The following is a 21455-nucleotide window of genomic DNA, read 5'->3' as shown; positions in this document are numbered from 1 at the left end:
CTAGCGGCACGTTTCCCCATCGCTGCTTCCTCTGGGGTTGCCCACACCTTCTTCGGGGCAGCTGGCACAGGTCATTGGGACAGAAGGACCTCAGTCTGGCTGGGGGTGGTAACTCCTCTGTCTGAGGTATCCAGACTGGGTCCCTACTCTGCCTTACAGACTGGGCAGTCCGGCTCTCCTTACCAAGCTGAACATGGGAAGTGTTGCAGGGAACGTGTCTACAGAGCTGTGGAAAACTCCTGTTGTTCCCTGTGCCTCTGGCTGCTGCCTTCGTTTCCTGATGCAGTGCAAGCCATCAGGCTGATCATGCGGCTGCTTCTGGTTCCGTTTTTTCATGTTTAAATATATTTTCAAGCCCATATATTATATGTAGTGTGGCTTCGCTATGTTGGCTCAGGTGGTTAGGAGCCTCATTCCATTCCTTTGCAGTCTTCCTTTCCGAGGTAAGTTGTTACGTAATTTGTGCCTTGAAGGTGTGCGCTCAATTAGTAACCGTTCGTTCTGGAATGGATTAGATGAGGGGTAAAATAACCCCGAGTGTGTTGTAGGTGGGAACAGTCCCCCAAGCTATTTCTCAAAGGAGAGCTGTCTAGGGAAGTGCGAGTGGTGGCTCAGGTCCACAAAGGATAGCAGTAGGGGTTCATGGGAAGACCAGATCATTTTTTGCCACATGCCCAAAAATGAACTGGAAGAAGCTCGTGTGAATGTGAGCAAGTTGCGGGGGAAGCCTGTAAGACACAGTGCCACATAGCTGAGGAGATAAATCTGTAGAAGAAACTGTTGAGGCAGATGTTTAATTAGCTGAAGTCAGGCTGGATAAATCAGGGTCGGAACTGCCTATGCAGATATGTTAGTTTGCCTGGCTTCATTATCCTTAAACCTAACTGTTCTCTTAGCTTAGTGAAGAAGAATCAAACGCAGTCACATAACCTTGCTCTTACTGTAATGGATTCCCTGATGTACACTCATAAAATAGAAAATGTAATTGATGTTTTCTTATGGTAATGAAAAATAACTGAGCAGAATGCTTTATCTTCAGTGTGTTTAACCTATCGCGTGCTCGGCAGCATGCACTGCGAACGCGTACTTCGCGCGAGGTGGTGTGCAGCGAGCTTCTGACGGAGGTCGGCTAACCCAGAGCCGGTCCACCTTGAGGGGTATTAGCAAAGCCCCCCTACATCAGCGACCTGCACCCCCATCCCTGTCTCCTCTCCCAAAGGGGAGGAAAATCGGGCAAATTGGATCAGATTCTCCTAATTCTTTATATTCCTTTGCAGTCTTCCCAACAAGGGTCCCAATAGCAGGGAAAAGAGAAAAGCTGAAGACTCCACTAGGGACTTCATTATCTATCTCTAATTTACCTGGACAGTGCTTAGATACCATGACAATGGCAGTATGGGAAATCCCAGTGTGCGCAGGTACTTCCAGGATAGTTGTGTATGTATCTTCTAGATCCAGAGTTCCTGGAAAGCAGCTTCCAGAAAACATGCACTTTCTAGCACTTAATGGATTAAGGCTCAGTTTGTGATTAAAGCAGTTCACTGACTCTCGCTGCCTTTTGCCAGGATGAAATAGAATCACTTGTTTAAAACCACGGCCATGATGGCTTCCTGTTCCTCCTGAATATGGCTCTGTTACAGTGGTTGGCAAAGGCATCTCTGTCAGTTTGGATATGCATAATAAGAGAGTTGTGAGGCTTGAAAAGTGCTCAGCGTTGGCATAATTGTACTCGCTGAAGTGTAACCACTGACTTCAGATAGAAGCAGGAGGCGGCCAACACTGGCAGCGTTTGAAAATCCCACCCCAAGATCCTCCAAAGAAAAGGCTGGAAGAAATGCAGGTGATCAGCATGTCATACAAATTCACCCGTCTCTGAGCAGCGACTGGTTAACAGAACTCAGCGTGGCGCTCCGTAGCACTGCCGCTCATTTCTGTTGCCCTTACTTGAACCCTGCTCCAGGCACGCTGGCCCAGTGATTTTTGGCTTGGAGTAGGTGCGTGTTGTAAGATCCTGCGTTGCAGAAGGGTGTGTGTTGGACCGCAGGTAGTTGTTCCAGAGTGCAGTGGAGAGGCACCTCTGCTCCAAGACCAGAGTGCTGCTGCTGTGACTGTCCTGTAGCGTTCCAGCCCACACTTTCCATTAGACAAATGGATCTTATCAATCTTTTAACATTTGGACTAAAGCCCATCTCCAGAGTTTTTGTATAAAATAGGCTTGCTGTGTTCAGAGCACAAGAAAAGGGATGGCGCTGTCCCCTGACACCTGGATGCCACGGCGATGGCCCCATAAGGAGCGTGCAGGTACAGGGGGATGTTATGTTGGTTCTGCTGGCGTTTGCAGAATACACGTCCAGGTGAGCTCTCGTGCAGCTCAAAGCGCAACCTGCTATTTGATATCCTTACTAAATGATGGCACGAGTAGGGTGGAGAGACTTCAGGTGCTGCCCTGCCCTGCCTTCTGCCTGACTTCAAACTAACACAGCTTCCCATCAAAGGCAGGGGTGGCCAACTCGCAGCACACATGCCACAAGTGGCTTGGGCAACCTCTGCATGTGGTGCACAGCCGACCAGGGAGGGGACAGGCAATACAGTGGCAGATAGGGCAGGGAACAGAAAGCAGAGCAGCAGATTGGGCACAGAAAGAGGATTAGAGTGGCACTCCAGGAAGGTGGGGCTAATTTTGTGGCATGCCTGCCAAAAAGATTGCCCCCCTCCGCAGCCTAGGTGCTAGTACAAACTCCATAATGTGCTGCTATATAGGTACTTTACCATCCAGGAAGTCATTGTGTGGAAGTCAGCAGAGCCCTTACTTACTAAATATGAGCAGATGGATATGCAAAATGAATGATCTCTTAGTCCTCACTACTAAGCACCCAGGTGCTGAGAGGTGCCCAGTCTCCATAACTGGGAAATCTCGCCCGCTGGGCTGCAGATTGTGACAAGGCAGCTGAACCCCTGTGGAGGCCGTCGGAGGATCTCTGAGGTCCCATCTTGCACTGCAACACTTCCTGGGTGGCATGGGCAAGCTTTTTGTCTCATCTTCACAAACAGTTAAACCATTGGAAGACTAGGTTGGGTGGGAGGATGATCGCTGTCTGCAGGAGTGCATTTTAAAGAGGTTTATGAATAGTTTTACTTCATCCAATAATTTAGCAGATGGTAGCAACTTTGTATACTTTTGTCCTGAGCTAAATGTGCATTGGTAAAATAATTGACACTCTGTTTCCATGCCCGTTTCATTGAGCTTTCTGGTTCAAACTCAAAATCAGGTTTGTAGCCTTGCAAGGCCTGAGATGGTTGTTTTGGTATGTCGTCCTTCTCTTACCATGTCATCCACCCATTGCATGCTCCAAGTCTAGGGTATAAGGTCTGGAGCAGTTGGCTGCCTTTTTTCTGTTGCATGGCGAAAGAGCCTGTCTGGATGGGATCCTGATAGGGCTCTCGGAGCTGCTGCTGCTGCGTAACTGATAAGGCAAAGACCTTGTATGAACAAGGGTTTATTGTCAAGTAAATGACTCACCTTAAGCTCTGACACCAACATAAGAAAAAGTAACTTCCTTTGAAGCAGTAAAATCACTTCTTAAGTTTGATCATTGTTATAATTGTTGCTAAAAAGCAAACACCAGACTGAACTATGTGAAATGGTGCAGCACGAGCGTCATTCTCTCCTGATCCTCACTGTGCTCTGCTGGCCTGGCACTTATGAAGTGAGCAGCCGTGTCTGATTAACTTTGTCTGATTTTAAGTAGAAAGTCTTTGCAAGATGAGCATGCTACTGATTGTTATTTAATAGCTGCTTCAAACTGTAAACATCCCATAACCAGAAATACGCCATCCTTTTATGACCAAAATGCTATACAAGTTTAATTACTATAAACAGTGTCTTCTGCCAACATTTCATAGACATGACCTGGATTTTCCATGGGTTAGAATAAGAGTGATTAACCGAGTATTCTGTTCAGTTTGGAAAAAGACTAATGCCTTTTTACATAAATGAAAACAGCTGCTCTAAAATAATTTTATGGTCCCTAACAGCTGCCCGCCGTGGGGTTTTACATTCCTTAAAATGTGTAAAGTGACCAAAAGTAGTCTACAAAGTAATCGCACTAATGTGGATAAGTGTATCATCTCACTACTACAGGAAGCTGTATAATAAGTGAAAATAAAACAGGAAACTGGGATAGAACATAAAAATAAAACTCACCATATCATATTTTAGTTCCCGTGATAGAAGTAAGGGACTTGTAGAGCAAAGGTCTCTTTAAATCATCGACTCCTTTCCCAAGCTAAGTCAGGGTTGTTCTGTATAGTGTATTCAAGTCGTGCATGTTTTATTTAAGAGAGCTTACTATTCTGTATTTTAGTTTCCTTTCAAAAACAGGCATCCATTCACCTTTTAAAACTTTGCAAACATTTGTGAAAAAGAGAATCCTGAGAGAAGTGATGTTCGTGCTTTCTTTAAAAGGAAAACAAAGTACAACATTCAGGTGGCTGAATTATCCATAGATGTGAACAGATTTTCAGTGATTTCTCACCTGGCAATTTTAATACCAGTTTGAAGGCACCACATCATTTCTCAGGCCTGCCCCTGCGAGTGCGTGCGTGCAAGCACAGTTCACAAGGTAAACAAAGACCCGAACACCAAAGCACTGCTTGTATTCAGAGCTACTCACTATTGTTCAGCATCCTCCAGGCTCCAGGGGGACGGCTGGGATGCTATTTATTTAAAATGGAATATTTTAATTCAAGCCTGTCTTATGATTGTCCAATTTCTTGGAGTATTTCACCTGTTACGTTTGTCGATACCCACTCTTGATGCTTGCTGACATCGCCAGCGCCCCTTGTCCCTTCTTTCCTCAGATACTAAAGAGAAGTGGCATGCTCAGAAGTGCTGCAAAGGAGCAGAACAATTCAGTGTCACTGAAGTGTGAGGAGGAGAGAAAGCAGATCAAGGGGCAGAGAAGAGAATGGCCGGAGAGAGAAGGAAGGTAGTTGTGTGTAACCTGCAGCCCACAGTAGAGCAGCAATCTGTTCTAGAATTTGCACTTCACTTAAAGGCTACTAAATGGCTGTGGAGGTAATGTTAAATTTTGTATTTAAAAGGATTCAATCTCTCTTATCTACCTTGTGCTCTCCAAAATTAGATCTTAGTCTGAGCAGTCATTTTCTGAGCATTTATAAGGAAGTCCTAATTTCAAGAAATGTTAAACCCTGTGGGCATGTCTACACATGTTTTAATGCGCAGTAGACTATTTTACTGAACATTAAAGTGTCATGTAAAAAACCATGACATCTTGCTAGTTTGCAGTACAATAGTCTACTGTGCATTAAGTGTCACTAAAAAGGTACAAATGAGCTGTGCGTTAGCACAGCCTAACGCACATTTCATACCTCACGTTGGAGGTACTAAATTTAATGTGCAATAAAAAAGGTGCATTAATGCACATGTAGACGTGCCCAGTGTCACTTGCTCTTGCCCCTAGGGTTTCAACAGTAGAATAACAGACGTTTCCAACTTCCCCTGCTGATAATCTTGCTGGACTCTTGTGCACTGATTACATGTGAATAGTTTAGTTGAGCATTAACATTAATTCTTCCTGTTGCTCTTCATAAGCAAATGTTTCTCCTCCAGCAGAGGCTGAAGGATGCTGTTCTACAGCTCAATTCCTCAAAAAGCAGCTTTCTTTTAATTGTCTGTCTTCTCCCATCCTTCTCAAAGAGTGGCCATATTTAGAAGAGTATCTCTCTTGTCTTGCTCTCAATGACACTCAAAATCTCTACCTGCTCACAGCATAAGGGGGGTCACCTTCTCCCCTGAGGGGAGCTGTGGCTTTAGTCCAGCAGAGAGCGATGGCTGGTAGTGGCCACTTTGAAAGAGGGTAATTGTTTGTGACAGATAAACCTTCTCTTACAAAAAAAAAAAGTCAACTGAATGACCAGTAATCCTAAATATCTTTTCAAAACCTGCCTTTTGCACCTGATCAACAGGCAGGTCTGGAAAGAGGGAGGATCGCAAGCTTAGGGGAGCATAAGGGGTGGCAGGTAAGGAGGAAATTAATTCATAAGTTATTTCATAGATGTTAATGTCAGGAAAGGATCAGGCCAGAAAATGAAATGTTGGCAGGACTGAACCGAGTAACTTGCGTGTGATATGGTGAGGTGAAGAGGCAGCAAGAATTTGTGAAGAAGAGGTAAAGGGGAAATGGTGGGAAGCAGGGGAGGAAGGGAGAATTTGGAGGGGATACCGTGCAGAACACAGATGGGATCAAGGTGTGCGAGCCGTTCGACTGGACTGACTTTAAAGAGAGGTGGCATACTTCTCATGTCTGCTCATTGTGCGACTCGGGACATATTTCCGCTGAAAAGAAACGTGAAGAATAACCAGAAAAAATTGTTGTTCATCTCCCTCTTCCCTCCCTCTCTTCCCCATATGCAAACACAGATTGTGCACAAGGGTTTAGCCAGTCTTACTTCCCCGGGGAGTTTGTAGTGTTCGTGTCTGGGTAGGGCCACGGTTGTCCTTGTACCTATCTAACCATTTACTTACCGTTACAGGATAGGATTTCTGTTAAACGCACGGGCTTAACTGAGACCTCCTTGCCTTTATGCTGCTTTGTTTCTTGATAGCTGCAATGTTCCCACGTGATATTTTACCTAGTAAGTATTTACAGATCTGTATTCCCCATTTGCACAGTTTTTCTCTGTTAATATTTGACTTTAGTAATCCCCTTGTTTTCTTAAAGGGTGTTTTATTCGAGCCATCTCCATTTAAAGAACGTACCTCCCTTGGTCGGCTGTTGTGCTTTATTCCCCTTGCTGCTCCGTTTCACCGAGGGAGCGTAGGACAGAAGGCGCAGGGACGAGGTCGTGAAGGTGGTTTGATGCAGCCCAGAATCTCTGCTGGGAATCGGAGCCACTTTGCCCTCTTCTTTCCCACTTGTGTCAGCTTAAGGCTGCTGCCCAATGAGGGAATTCTCCCTGGCCAGTTGTGGCGGCCTTATCATCCCTATCAGCTGTCAGAGCCTCTGCCTCCACACATTTGTGGTCCTCCAAAAACAGACACCTTCTCCTTGTCTGGACTCTGCCAGAGGTGTTGGGTCTTGCGTGTGTGTTGGGGGAAGGCTTAATCTAGTGCAATCTCTTCAGCCATTTTTGTGTTCTGAGAAGCTAAATACATCTCTGCTGGCTGGAGACAGCATCCTAGTGACCAGCTCTTCAAAGCATCTCCCTCTGCCTACCAGCAGGGTCTGTTGTGGTAGGGTTGTAACGCCAGTGACTTGTGCCTTGCCTGCGCATGCCAATCCTGGCCAGACGCTGGGTGGCTGGGAGAAACTCATGTGAGCGTGTTAAACAGCTAGGACTGAATAAAGATTTTGGGACCGTTTGCCAGCATAGAAGCAGCTCTTGCAATTGGTGTGATTTTGCATATCGACCAATTTTGCTACTAAGATTTTCCGGGCTGGTCCCTGAGATGAATGTGAAATGCAGAGTAGCAGGAGTCCGTCAGTTTTAGGGTTGTTGATCCTGGTATCTCCTACTTATCGATTCTGCTAGGTCGGTAATAAAGCTGTAACGGATGCGGCGTGTTCTGCATTCCCGTGGTGAGAGATGTTAGTGTTGCTGTTCCGGATGCATCCACACAACCACCTGCTTAGTACCGTGCTTCACGCGTGAAACGTGTTTTGCGTGGCTACTATTGCATTCGTGGTGTCGTTCTCTGTCTGTACTTAGGAGGGAAACACTAATGCAAAGTAGAGCACGGATGCTGCTCTAGCAGGGCTGCAAGTAAGCCCCCGCTCTAAATGGTGGGGAACAAGGTGTCCGATGAGCGCTTCCTCTTAGATGGGCAGAGGTCTGGGTTGGTCTAGCATGCCGGTTGTGGTGTTCACTCCCCTCCCAGGAGCATATAAAGCTCATCTCGCTGCCTTCACATATGTGGGTTTTTTAATTTTTATTTGAATATCATATTTCTGCCATGAGCACAAGTTCATCCATTTCCTGGTTATATTTGAGTTACACGTTGTTAAGTATAAAAGAATTAAAGCCTATAACAATAAATAAGTAAAATACTCTGCTGTTATTTACTGCCTGCGGCTGGTAGCATTGCCTGCTTTATACTCCACAAAAGCACAGCACATAAATGAAGCGTCTTTATTTATTTTAAGGTGCTTTTGACTAAATTCTTTAATTTCACTGGCTGTCAAGGTAGTGTTAAGTAAAATGGGTTTGAACTGCTGTAGTTTTTGTGTACTGGACTAGATGTCAGAAACCTTTGCCATCACTGGAAATTCTGTCACTCTGGATTTACTATCTGTTTCCCACAGCTGAATTCTTAAACAGTGTGATTTAACACCTTGGCTCTCCATCAACCAGTCCTGGCATTTATTTGAATGCATTACACCACTGGTTTCCATAAACTATTTTACAATTGTTTCAAATAAATGACTGTTTATTTCTGCGAAAACCATCTGTATTTCTGTGGAGAGCGACAGATAACTGTATGTAAAATTTGGTAATGTCACAGCAGTGCAAGTTAAGAAAAACAGATTGGATTGAAAAATCTGATGCTTGTGTATAATGTTAAAGGTCTGTTTTCGTCCCTTAAATGTCTGTATTTAACAAGTGATATCTGAATTTGCAAAGATAAAATCTTTGCTCCACTTCAGAGGTGTTGAGGGCCTTTGGGGATTTTGAACAAATAAACAGGTTTGGAGGTGTCCCGGTAGCACTAGGGCTTGGGATGTAAACATTCTGCCTTTTCAGCTATCTCCTCTTAAGCTGTTTGCATATTTTTCTGCTGTCCTTATTGTCATTGCCAAGCCTGCCTTTCTGTAATGTGCCAAGAAACCTTCCCCAACAGAAGGCCTGAGATCTCTTAAAGTCTTTGTTTTTCCACAGTGTATTCCTGGCTCTTCCCCTCCAGTTCTCTTTTGTTTACGGCCTCTCTTCTCTACTTCGTTTCCTACGCCACGGTCAGCATCTTGAAGCTGGTGGCAAAGCCCAAACCTCACCAGTATTTCAACTGAGCCAGGCTCTCCAGATGATGGTAATGTCCTGGTTTGCATAGCTGCCGATCCGGGTGGAATGAGTATTTTTCCTCGTGCTGGTAGTGAAGGCTAGTACTCAATGGCCTTGCACTTAGTGTGATTGATACATTTTGACAGATTATTTGAAGTGATAGAAATACATAAACTCTCCTCTTTTTTATGGTCTTGTAATAGCTGTAACATATTTCCAGCAAATGTTTTCTATAGTAATAATAAAAAGTGGGTAACAAGAAAAATAAATATAGGTACAGTTAAAACTAAAAAAATAATCTTTCCAAGTTCTAGGGTTGGAGCAATAAAGCTATAAATCTACTTGACTTGGAAAAGGAGAAACTTTGAAATAAGGAAATACCACGGACACCAGCATTGAACGTTTATCTGATGGCTTTCTGTAAATGTTTTCCCTCCTGGTTTGCCACTACACACAGAGAAGACCTCTTTTTCCACCGGGCTGTGGCACAGCTGTGATTTTTTTGTTTTGTTTTGTTTTTTTAGGAAACTCTCCTGTTCACATTTGTTCATCTGCTGTGTGTCTGGCAGTCAGGGGGTGATTTCCAACTCTTTCTAACTTCCTAGCTATTTGTATCTGTTGGTGTAATAGCACCACAATGTGCAAGGTACTTGACGGGATGTGAGAGACGATCCTTTCCCCCCAAGGCTCAAGCTGGGGCAGTTTCAAACGTGGAGGTGTTTGAAGAGATCAGCAGGGAAAGGCTTTGCAGAGGAAGTAGGTGTGAAGGAAAGGAAGGGGGACTGGATGTGTATCCATCCTTGGATGACATCAATGAATGCAGAATGCCGTGGGAATGGGAGAGGTGCAACAAAGACGTGGCCACCTCTCCCAGTGAAGTGTAAAGCAGGTGCACCATAATCAGAGGGTGTATCTAGCCAGAAACCCTTTTCCATGTTTGTGGCGGTATCTACAACACTCAGCCCCTGCTTTCATCGAGTCCAGGGCCTGTGTGCTGCTGCTTAACGCTCCTTTACCCACCCTCCCCCCACTTAATTTGCAGGCGATGAGGGAAGGGAAGACCCCATGCCCGTGAGCTCCTATCGTTCAGTTATGCAGGGCTGCACTGACACGCCCATCAGAGGATGGCATCCATGATCACAGCGAGGGGCTTTGGCCACATCCCCGCTGGTGTGTGAGATACGCCCAACGAGCTCTCTTTACTGCGCGTGTGCCGTGTCCCCATCACTGCCATGCTGGATCCGCCCTTGGGGACAGGTCATGTTCCCCTTGGAACGCAGAATAACGCAACACTCGTCCTACAGGCAGGGCTGTCCTTGTTTGTACAGTTGGGCAGCGTGGGTCACTGGATGGATGCAGGGCTAGGATTTGAGATTTGGAGTTCTCCATCCACTTTTGACTAACCTCAGGAGGCTTACACACGCCACGCTGAAACCCTGGGGAGCTCCTGAAGCACTAGCTCTACTAGGACTCCCACCAGTTTCACTGAAGTGAGATTTCTTTTTCTTTGGCATTATGGGTGGCACTGTGGGAAAAGGAGCGTTCACAGAGAGGAGCACGCGAGGTGAGGTAGGGCTCGCTGTCAAGATATGGTAAATAGAGACTAAAACCTCCTGAGCGCAGACTTTTGACTGCAACTGCAGGGCCTCTTGGAGACGTGGTTTGAAGGAGAACGTGCGCCGCAGAAGCAAACTGGCTAAGCTGGAGCTGCAGGGTGAGGACCTGGGAGCGGGGCAGAAGCGGGCTGCAAAGGGTGACCAGGGCCCAGGCAAAGGGGTGTTGTGGTAGCAGCAAGTGTTAGAGGTAGAAGTGCTTTTTCATTCACACTTGTAACGAGCGGAGTTGTGTTGCGCAGCAACAATCTGCAGCTCTCCCAGTTCCTCAAAGTCGTACACGGAGCCGTCTTACCATAGTCCCCATTTTTATCCCTTTTAACTTGTCACAGGCAGAGCCTGGCTTTCCTTTGTTTTTTGTTTAAATGCTTTACGGGTTTCTTGGAAGGGGAGGGGGTGGTTTTATTCTGAAGGGTCTGAGTTTGTTTACTGTGCAGATTCAGCCCTTGACCATAGCATCCCTCATTGCACTGAAAGTTAATGGGGGCAAAATTGCATTGCAAACATTTGAACCCGGAGGAGCCATGGCTGAACTTAGTTGATCTCTGGTGATCGGTTCAATTTAGTTACGATTTTTAGCCATTAGGCTGGGGTTGAATGATGGTGATTTGGTTGAGGCCAAATGTCTGTAGAAAATTGGCTCTTTGATAAGAGCCCTGTTATCAGAGGGGGATACTTTCTCATTTACATTTAGATGAGTATTGATTATTTATTTACTCAGAGAAGTGAGATTCGTTCCCAATCTTATCTCTCTCGTCTCTGCTTGTCAGCAGAAAGAGAGATAGAGCTCCTGACAGCAGCCCAAGATAACAGCACTTTGTAGTAAAGATAAAAGTTGGAATGGGCCTTTTTCTAGTCTTGACTGAAAGGATAAGTTTTAAAAATTAGAACTGATGGGTCATGCTTTCAAAACCCTTTCTGAAGGCTTTGCAATTTAACTAGGCAGCAGCTCTGGTCTGTAATAGGCACGGCCGTTCTCCTTTTGTGAGGGAACTGTTTAATTTGATTATGCTCTGTGGTTCTCATCACCAAGGGTAAATTTCATCTTGTGCTGTGGGAAGCCAACAGCGACCTCATGGCCCACGTACACCTTTTTTTTTTTTTTAAATTCCTAATGATTAAAGGTGTCTGCTGCAGTGTTTGCCACAACCAAATAAAACAATAAAGACCTTTCCCCAGAAAACAACCAGCAACCGCACTGGAGGGCAGATAAACGTTTTAACAGGTGGGAATGTGCGTTATGGAGATCCACACATTTAAATGTTGCATGCGCGTTTGCTGTTTGGAGTCCAGAGGTTGAGAGCATTGCTTGTACCTGAATGGTGATGGACTTCCATGCTGCAGTTGGTCAGGTTGCTCTGCAGTAGCTGATCAGCATATTAAAATCATTGCTAAAAGAGAAGAGTTTGCTTGCCGGCTTCTGCAATTCTGTATGTTTAGGCACTTGCTCATATTTGCAGGATATTTTGCACAGCAGCGTGCTCCAAAAATTAAGATCAGTGAGCCCAAGGCAACTTGGCTGCAAAGGCTGCTGGAACAGGGGTTCAACTATAGCACCTCCCCTGAAAGCTAAAGAGAGCTTAGCCTTTGGGTATGTTGATACCCTTGAATTCCTCGCGTCTAGTTTGTGAATGAAAAATGAATTGCTTAAAGGTCCAACTGCTTCATCTCTTACCATCTTGGCTTGGCTCAGACCACGCTTCTGGTTCATCTCTCTCTCTCCTTCCGCTTTGGGCGCACCCGTACGGTGACTTCTGTCGTTCCGCGGCCCTTCCGCTAACCCTTCCCCGGGACAGGGAGGTGTTTCGTTTGCCCCGCTCCCCCGTCGCCTGCCAGAGCAATTTCCATTCTAGAGCCCCAGCTCCTCCGTGGCGACGTCTCGCAAAGGGCCGCCTCGCATCCTGGCTCGTGTGAACGGTACTGTGCGTGAGCGTGGTGAGCCAGCGTCTCAGCCACCTGCAGTGAGAGATGAGCTACGTGCTCCAGCCGTGGTCTTTTCAGTGAATAGATAAGACTTAGCGGCTGAAGTGGGTGTGCATGACCACTTTACCTTTCACATGCCATATTTTAAAGGTTTGCTTTGAAGCGTGTGTGGAATGCTTGTCCCAGCATTGCAGAAATCCATAAACCTCCAGCGGTGGTATTATAACGTGGAAATTCTGTTGTGAAATGCCCAGAGCAATATTTTGTTACTAGACCATTAAGTTACATGATATTTCTACTATAAATACATCATTTGAACATCTGAAAGGAGTTTTCTATTTACTCCAGTATAACTGCTCCACAGAATCGCTCTTACGTTTTTTCATCTGCTGTAAAGTAGAGGTCGTGTAGCTTTATACAGATTTGTGACATTTTAAACCTATTTTTAAAGGGTAGATACTGCCTAAAGACCCATTTACACTCCTCCCTGAATTTTACAATATTTACTTCTTTAAAGAATCTGTTCCCTAGAAATTGCCTCAGCAGCTGCCCTGTGGTAGCGGTCTTTCATTGGGTTACTTACTGAAGCTCAGGAAACATTATCTGACTGTAAACTAAATATTAAGAAGATTTTGGCAATTCATTGAATTGCAGAAATTCACAAGTTGTTCTGAAAAATAGCTCTCACCACTATCATGCTCATGCAAAAAGCTGTAACCACCAGCAGCGTTGCACCGTGCACGTTGGCAGGGAATTTATTAAGCAGAAAGGACACCGAGTCTCTCTTTTTCAGACACTTTTCTTTTTTTACATGGGCCGAGACCACGAGAGTCAGTGGTCTTTAGGGAGATGAGCCACTGTTGAGCACTGCTTTTTAACTCCGTATCTTAATTATACTTCACACCTGAGTAAGCAGTAATTTTTAAAGTGGGAATAAGTTTTAAAATGATGCTTTTGTTTGCCTATTCAGCTAGTCCTTCTTTCAGATGCACCTGGAATGGTGGTGGTAACTGAAATTAAAAATATATCTTATTTTCTGTGGGAGCACTGTGTATAGCCAAAATCACTGGTTCTCCTGCTATGCATTTCACACAATAGTGGGTAAAAAAAGATACTTTAAAAATCAAAATATGCTGGTAAATGAAAACTACAGCTTCCAGCAGTGGGATGTCTGGGCATACTACTGAAAACTACCCCCTATGAAAATGGCATCTATATTGCTGCAGCGCCTGTTCACTGGGCATCTCATCAGCAAGTAAATGCTTCCAGTTTAAAGCCAGGAGAAGACTCCAGGTGGGAATGACAGGGAAAGGGATGAAGGGAGAAGGCTCACAGGGTTTGCAGATACACCATGCAGGTTTTCAGGTCTGTCCGTGCGCGTACCAGTGGCAGGAGTCCTGGGCTATGCCCTCACAAGCTGGTTCAGAGCTGTGGTGGAAGGAAAACGTGACTGGCTGACCTCTCTAACCTGCTGCAGCCAATAGGCTTCGTACAGACGGTGTCCGTTTACACAGCGCTCCAGTTTGGAAATGGAGTTAGGCCCATGTCTCGTCAGCACCTTTCTGGCATCTTAAGGAGGGATCACAGATCCCGGGATTTGAGAAACGCGTTCCCTCCCCCTACCTCCAAAAACCGATTCCACGTGCACATGGCCGGTGCTTGTGCACGGCAGCTGGTACGACTTAGCAAGCTGCACCAGCTTTGAAGGGGCCGTGGCAGAACTGCTGTGATTCGTGGGATCCTCGCCCGGCTGCCCTCGGACGTGTTGCGTTCTGTTGTTACGAAGATGATAACAGCCGTAATACTGGTCTGATCTCTGCCGCCTGGAATCTGGGCACAAATAGAATAGGATTCACAGAATCTAGTGAGGTGAAACATTTCCTATGCTGCAGTGGTTTCTGCTTTTGAACGAGTCACTATGATAACAGGAACTTGGAGGCTGAAGCAGTAACTCAGGCCACCGTTCTCGTCTGCTTCACCTGCTCTGTAGGTGCTGAAGCAGTTGGGTGTTGCATGGGGACTTCTGGAAATCACGCTCCACTTTGCCCCGGTAGCAAGATGAGCTAAGCAGGCTTGTGCCTTCCACCTGAATCTGCTTGATCTTGCCACTTACAGCAGCTTTACGACACAGATTGATTGTGCTGGTATTTCATTTGAATGTTGTGCTCAGTAAGTTTTGTGTAACCACCACACCTTTCTTCTTCATTTTTGAGCCAGTTTTCCAAGATCTCCTGTGGCACAGGAGGAGGAAATGGTGCAGTACACACTTTGCTCCCTTTGCTATTTGTGCTTAGATCAAATGTCTCTGCTTTTTCTTGGAGTGCAATTTGTTTTATAAATGCTTGGAACCAGCTACTTGTGCAATTGCTGATTGTGCTGGGCACAGAGGGAGCAGTTCTGCTTTCCTCCTGTGGCCTGCAAATAGCCTGGCTCTGCATCTGTTCTGAAAGTCACCAGGAATAAGGAGACTCCATTTTACAGAAAAATAATGTGCCATTTCAAGAGCAGAATACACTCGGAACATGCGGTGTGCTCTTCACATGACTTCTGGGGAAACGAAATGAGGAGCTGTAATTGAAACTCTGCTGTAGTAAATTTAAAATTAATTGGCTAACAAATTTCATCTCTTAGGCATGCCATCTGAGGCTAAAAGACTTAATTTTTTTTTATATATGTTTTAAATATTTCATCATATACTATCATAATTCAAAGTCAGTAAAGCATTTAGAACTATTTAACTACTAATAGAGAAGGAATGGATTTAATGATTTCAACAAATTTGTTGTATTAAAACCTATTTAGAGACACTTTGTATCACTAAAAACTTTAGTTATATACTTAGCCCAGTAGATCAGGTGGTGTTTTTAGTGACTTGAGAAAAACTGTTGCTTGTTCTAGACTCTTGTGCTTCTCCCCCGGGGCAGGGCGCGAGCATTGAGGGAGGTTGTGCTTTAAGTGTCAAGTGGATGGAAGTATTTGCCTTCCCTTCAGAAGATTCACACTGTATAGGAAGCCACTTTTAAAGTTAGTGTGGTTAAAAAGTTTAACAAAAATAGTTGTGTAATGTAAAAGTGCTTATTTCAGAAATGTAGGCTATTCTTCGACTTATCAGTGCTTTTCTTTGCAAGGAGCGGGTGAGTTTCCAGAATGGGGATAAATAAGTGGGCTGATTGGCTTTTAAAACACTTGGGTTGTTCTTAAAATACCTGTTTCAGTAGAATTATTTGTAAGATTTTGTATTGCGCAGCAAGACCTGAACCCTAGAAAACTAGTGTTGGAGCTGCATTAGGTATTGTAACAAAAAGGCCCGCATTACCTTTACTCCCTGTTTGCTGAGCAGCCAAGGTTTGAGTATATATTCCTTGCTGACTGAAAGGAGTTCCTGAATATCATTGTTTTCTTTAAATCATTGTAACTGTGAACAGAAATATGATCAGGCTTCTTCTTTTGGATAAGCGAGAAAACCAGGTTCCTAGCTGGTTGTGTTTGACAGCCGGTCTAGTGACACTGCTGGTAGGAGCGTGAACGCTGGCCCCAGCGTCTCAGCCAGCCTCCTGTTTACGAGCTGAGTTCTTCCTGCCTGGGTTCCCCCTCGCAGGTTCATTTGCATACATTTCTCTTCTCATTGTGTCCTAATCCGTTACGTGAAGTTTTGGTTTGCTGCTCCGTTAGCAGTCCTGCAATTCCCTGGACTTGGCTTCGTTTAGCTTAGAGAAGTGAACCCCATATATATAGTTTCATTTCAGTTTTAGGTCTAAAACTTTGGGATCCATATGAAAGAAGGGCATGAAAAAAACAAATCTACCTATTGTCCTCGCGCTGATTTATCGCAATACTTACTATAACTTGGCAAATATTAGTCTAATTAATAACATCTTCCTTTTCAGGGGATTTGAATTAATTGAGAAATGGTAGATTGACACTTGAAGCTCAAAAAAAGTCAACAGTTAAGTCGCAGGTAGTTGAAAATAATTGGTCGAAGTAGCAGAGGGCCATATTTGTATCTAATTCTGTCTCCACACCTACTGCGTTTTTTCATATTCAGCAGTTAACAGTATTCAGATCTATAGTACAGCAGATTCGTGTGTCGATGACCCTTGCTGATTCTTACAGCCAGTAAACTAGTATCACATTCCATCTGGCATTGGGACCTCTTACCTGCAACTGTGGAAGCAACGATAACTGGAAGTGTGCGCTCCTGTTAACAAATAAATCTGTCACATTATCTTGTGGATAATAGTGGAATGTGGAAAAGAGTACCGGTAACCACTGCAAATGCATAAGAGGACAGTCCCAGGAGCATCTCAAGTGTAGGCTTTTATAGAGTCACCAGTGAAAAGGAAAACGGCAGTAGCGCAGGACCAAGTTTTGCAATCAGATGTAAAAAATGCAAGGTTCTGTGCAAGCAAGTTGTGCGCAGACCGAGGCAAGCATCTCTTGTGGCCAGCTCAGTTGCCCGCCTGCCTCGTGCGTGGGCAGCCTTTCTTGCCACTTTCCAATCCACCTGCGTGTCTGTGCACATGCACGTTTGTCTGAACCCTCAGGAAGGAAGGCGCTCGTTTCATTTTACTTTGGGCTGGGGGAGGGATGAACTCAGATAAGCAAAGGGGCCCAGTGTGTCTTTAAATGGGAATTGTTTAGCTAGTCTGCAGTTCATCTGCCTTCTCTTCACAATGTGCTTCAGCTTCCAGACAGCATTACAGAATAGCTGCATTTCTGAGGCAAATTGCAGGCCTCACAATAGCATTCACAATTGCCTTGCTCTCACTGTATGCAGAGTCAAAGGGAGCAAATGCATTTTACTTTTTCTGCCTCAGGAAAGGTACCCAAATAATCAAAGATTTTACACTCCAAGATCCAAGTTGATGACTTTACAGCAAGCTCTAGTGCCTGAGTTGATACACGGGATAAAAAAAAGCAACTTGGGTTGAGATCAGAAGCGTCTGCTGTTGTACCTTTTTGGCAGTGAAGGGGGCACGAAGTGTCAGACCATGGGAGCTGGATGGAGTAATCTGTCTTCCCATGCATTTTCTAAACATCCCATCCTCCACTTCTTTATTACTAAGTTCCCTTCTGGTGGAAGAGCCTGAGACATAAACATCCATCTGCTTTGCCTCTAGAATTGAAATATTCTCTTGTTAACTGAACATGATGAGCTGTCCTTCAATCAGGATCCAGAAAATTTCACAAGTTATTTTATATTTCAGGTCCTCAGTATCGGCTGGAGAAGCAGAGTGAACCCAATGTCCCCGTAGACTTAGACTGTACCTTGGAGAGCCAGAGCACTTTGGAATTCTGCCTGGTCCGAGAGAACAGTACGTTTGCCCTTTTCACTTCTGCTCTTGTAAATCGCTTAAGCTCACATAAGTTACGCATGCTGGAATACAGGCTGTGCCGTCTGGGCAAGTAAGTTTTGAAGAGACTCTGTTTCCTAAGGCACTTTCCAACTGTGCCAAAAGAATACTCCGAAGGGAAATGATTGATATCATACCTTTTGGTAAATAGTCTGCATCCTGTTTATCACTTCATGATTAATCTTTTTCTGTTAAACTCTGTTCTGTAAAGTTATGACCAGCCCTGAAAAACACTTGAAATATAAATCCTTTTCTGTTGCAAGCACTATTTAGTGGCTCAAGTGATTAGTCTGCAATATATTTTACCATATCAATATCGCTGCTCAAGGAGCCGGCGTTCTTTACAGCTTTAGAAGGGATTAACCGCGTGGATGCCGCGAGAGCAGAGGTGTGCAGCCGCGGGGTTTGTTTACGTGTGGGAACCAACGATTTTCTCTCTAGAAATGCTAATTAAACATTCCTTTTTCCTTTCCTTCTTTTTGTCTTTTTTTTTTTTTTCTTTTTCCAAGTTTCATAAAGGTTTTGAACAGGAGGCAGAGTTGTAAGAGTTGTCCAGTGATCCTTTTTGGTCCGTCCATCACTTTCCTGCTTTCTCAGTGGCCAAGCTCTCGGTTCTGTTTGTTTGCTTTTCTCCTCCTTCTCCCTCTGCCCCCCAACTTGTGGTGCGGTGCAGCTCTCAACATTTTGATTTCACTAGTCCAAAAAAATGGCATAGGTTTAATTGAGCTCATAGACACTACCAAGAAGTCTCCTATTTCAGCAGTGGTGATTGGAGCCCTTGTCAAGGAGCAGTGGAATTTCTGGTCTTCTTATGGAGTAAACCTTTCATTTGTGTTCATCAGGCTAGAGTATTTCTTTCTTAATTCCTTCCTAGAAGGATAGGACATAGAAAGATGAAGGAGCATCATGGGGGTAATGCCTACCTCAGGTAAGCAATGGGGCCACCCATTTAACAGTGGCAAAACTGAGATTAAAAACAGAAGTGACTTGTCTAATATCGGGTTGGTCAGAGCTGAGTTCAGGTCTCTTGTTCTGAACTCCTGGCCTACATCCAGTACAGACAGAGCTTCTCCACCTTTATTTGTGTGCCGCACTGTTCTAGGGGACCACACACGTTGGAAGGGTGGCTATAGAAGTCGAAACAGTGAAGCTTTAATCTTGCTCAGCAAACCCAACTGTTTCATAGTATTAAATTTCATGAAGCGTGTACTAATGATTTGGGCGCATCTCTAAATTATTTTTGTATATCAAATTTTGAGTTTACTATAGCAAAAAAGTTTAGCAGGTTAGTTGTTATTAAACAAGGGCCCACATACCGGCTTCAGTAAAAGGTTTCCCCCAGTTCATATTTCCATATATGCCTGGGTGCCCGCTACTGACTTGGTGGCAGTCTTCTTCCTTGAGGCAGTACTGTGCTAGTGCCACCGCCTGGGGCAGGAGAGACCAGCCCAGCAAGGCACCTGAGGCAGTGTTGCAAAAACTCCCCTTGATGCCAGTTCTTCTGATCACTCGCAGTCATTCGTTGGACCTCTGCAGCCTTTCCCTGAGGGGTCTTTTTAGAGGCTGCTCCTCTAGCCGCCTGGACTGCAAAGCGGACGTTCCTGTGAGGAGTTCTGGATCAGCAGCAGAACGTAACCGAGTGACCCAATGGCCGTGCTGTTGCTGACAGATATGGGCAAAAAGTGCATCAAAAATGCATGTAGGCAGAGGAAAGCCAATTCCCAGTGCCCTGTCTAATGCTGTGACCAGGAACCTCTGCTGGGATGGAGATGTCACGCAGACGTAGTAGTGTTCTCTCACCAGGTCGCTGTGTTTGCATCTCTGCCCTGTACCTGGGCACCCTTCAGTCTGCTAAGAGCCAAGGAAGCTTAAGCCGGAGCTCACCCCTGGGCCTTCCTGGCACATGCCCTAGGTACGAGTTCACGGTCTCATGTCCCAGATGCCTTAGATCCCCGAGATGATGTCAGCCACCTCAAGCCTCCCAGTAAGTTAATGACCCCCAGAACTCCCACCTTGTGCACGGGTCCCTCTTCACAGGCACAATAGCGAACAGAGAATGGATGCACGCGTTCTGCAAGCCTTGCAAGGACCAGTCACGTTGCATCGGTTAGTGCAAGACTTGTGCAGACCTAAACAGAACAGCAGGTGCCAGTCTCACCTCCTGCCTCCACCTCTTCGCCGTTCTGAAATGCTCCTTGCATTTCGGTGAGTCCTCTCGAGAGTCCACGGATCCCTCCCTCTTGCCAGTGGCTTCTCCTCTGAATGGTGACTGATCCTCAGAGTTTAACCAGCCTCTCTTGCTTCTGGTCTTGTGGGCGAGGAGGGTTGACACCGCCCTGGCGACAGGCAGCGCTCGCTGTGTGCACCTAAACATCCAGCAGAACGGTGATTATATAAGGGTTTCCAAAATCGCCTCAGAGAACTTGGACCTGGCGATGGTGCATCTATCTTTGGATGAGGCTAAAAATAGAGGTTCATTTGTGTTCATTAATAAAATAATTAACGAATGGCAATCTTCACATCAAATACAAAGAACCATATTTTAGGTTCGGTCACATTTTAAACTATTTTTGTTGAACTTGGATATGTATGCTGGTAAAGAAGAATTTGTTGGGAGAACTATTATTCTTTAAATATGCTCATTTTTTTTTCTTCACGTGGAGCCAAACAGCTGGTGATAAAATAGATGCCAGTTTATTCTGGGCAAAGATGTAGTTTATATTTCATAGTATGAAGTAAAACAGAAAAACTTCATTAATAGAAATACACCTGAAGAAATCTCCTATGCTTTCAAGGTTTATTAGTGATAGTCCAACTAATAAACCATTGCTTGTATTTGGAACTTTTCAGCTTACAAGTGAGATTTATATTCAAACTGACTGCTTGCATTTTACAGTCTAAAATGCTTTTATGAGAAGCAGCTAACTATTCATGGCTAATTTAGTTTTATTCTCTCTATCCTGCTTCTGGAAAGTTCCTCTTTCTCATTTTATCATTAGGTAGTAATTAGTATTCAAGGGAAATTGGTCTTAATATATTAATATTGGTTAAGTGCCTTTAGACCTGTACCAAAGCCAGTGTCTTATTGGAAAATGTAATTGGGGATTCTGTGTATGTAATTAATTGAATTACAATTAAGAACTTTCATTAAGCAATACACTAGTACATTAAAGTAATAAGGGGACGTTTTTGCAATGCAGTTAACCTTGTATTTTTGTTTTATTGGGGAAATACAGATGTGCTTGCTCTTGAAGATGTCATTTTGATTGTATTTAAGTAGCTGTGCTAGAGCTAGTGTTTCTGGGATACCTTTAATGCTAAGGGTTTACCATTTTCATGTGCCAGTGAATGCCTAGTCTTTGAGGAGGATGATCTGCCTTGGTCCTGATGACTCCTTGGGCATCTTGCTTGGAAGTTCCTAGACCCAACCCTCCATTCTTTGCTGCTTACCTCTTTCACCATTTGAAAGTGAGCCGTGCATCCAGGAGCAAAGGTTGACTTCTATGCTTCATCGTGCAGTCCACCACCTGAACTGCATCCACGTTGT

General features: G+C 44.7%; 1 protein-coding gene across 4 annotated transcripts in view; it reads left to right on the top strand.

Moving 5' to 3' along the window:
- MAPKAP1 (mitogen-activated protein kinase associated protein 1) overlaps window positions 1–21455 on the top strand; it is a 138640-nt gene that overhangs the window by 90578 nt on the left and 26607 nt on the right. For 3 of the 4 annotated variants that reach the window (XM_025194498.1, XM_025194506.1, XM_025194505.1), the window contains one exon: window positions 17762–17869. The exons of the other annotated variant lie outside the window; for it this stretch is intronic. In XM_025194498.1, the coding sequence (XP_025050283.1) occupies window positions 17762–17869 (108 nt within the window). The remainder of the gene's footprint in view (window positions 1–17761; window positions 17870–21455) is intronic. 4 annotated transcript variants of the gene reach the window in all.

The sequence above is a fragment of the Alligator sinensis genome, unplaced genomic scaffold (assembly GCF_000455745.1).
Source record: "Alligator sinensis unplaced genomic scaffold, ASM45574v1 scaffold611_2, whole genome shotgun sequence".
In the NCBI taxonomy this organism is placed as follows: Eukaryota; Metazoa; Chordata; order Crocodylia; family Alligatoridae; genus Alligator; species Alligator sinensis.
The sequence above is the reverse complement of the archived record's forward strand: the minus strand, read 5'-3'. Positions and strand labels throughout refer to the sequence as shown.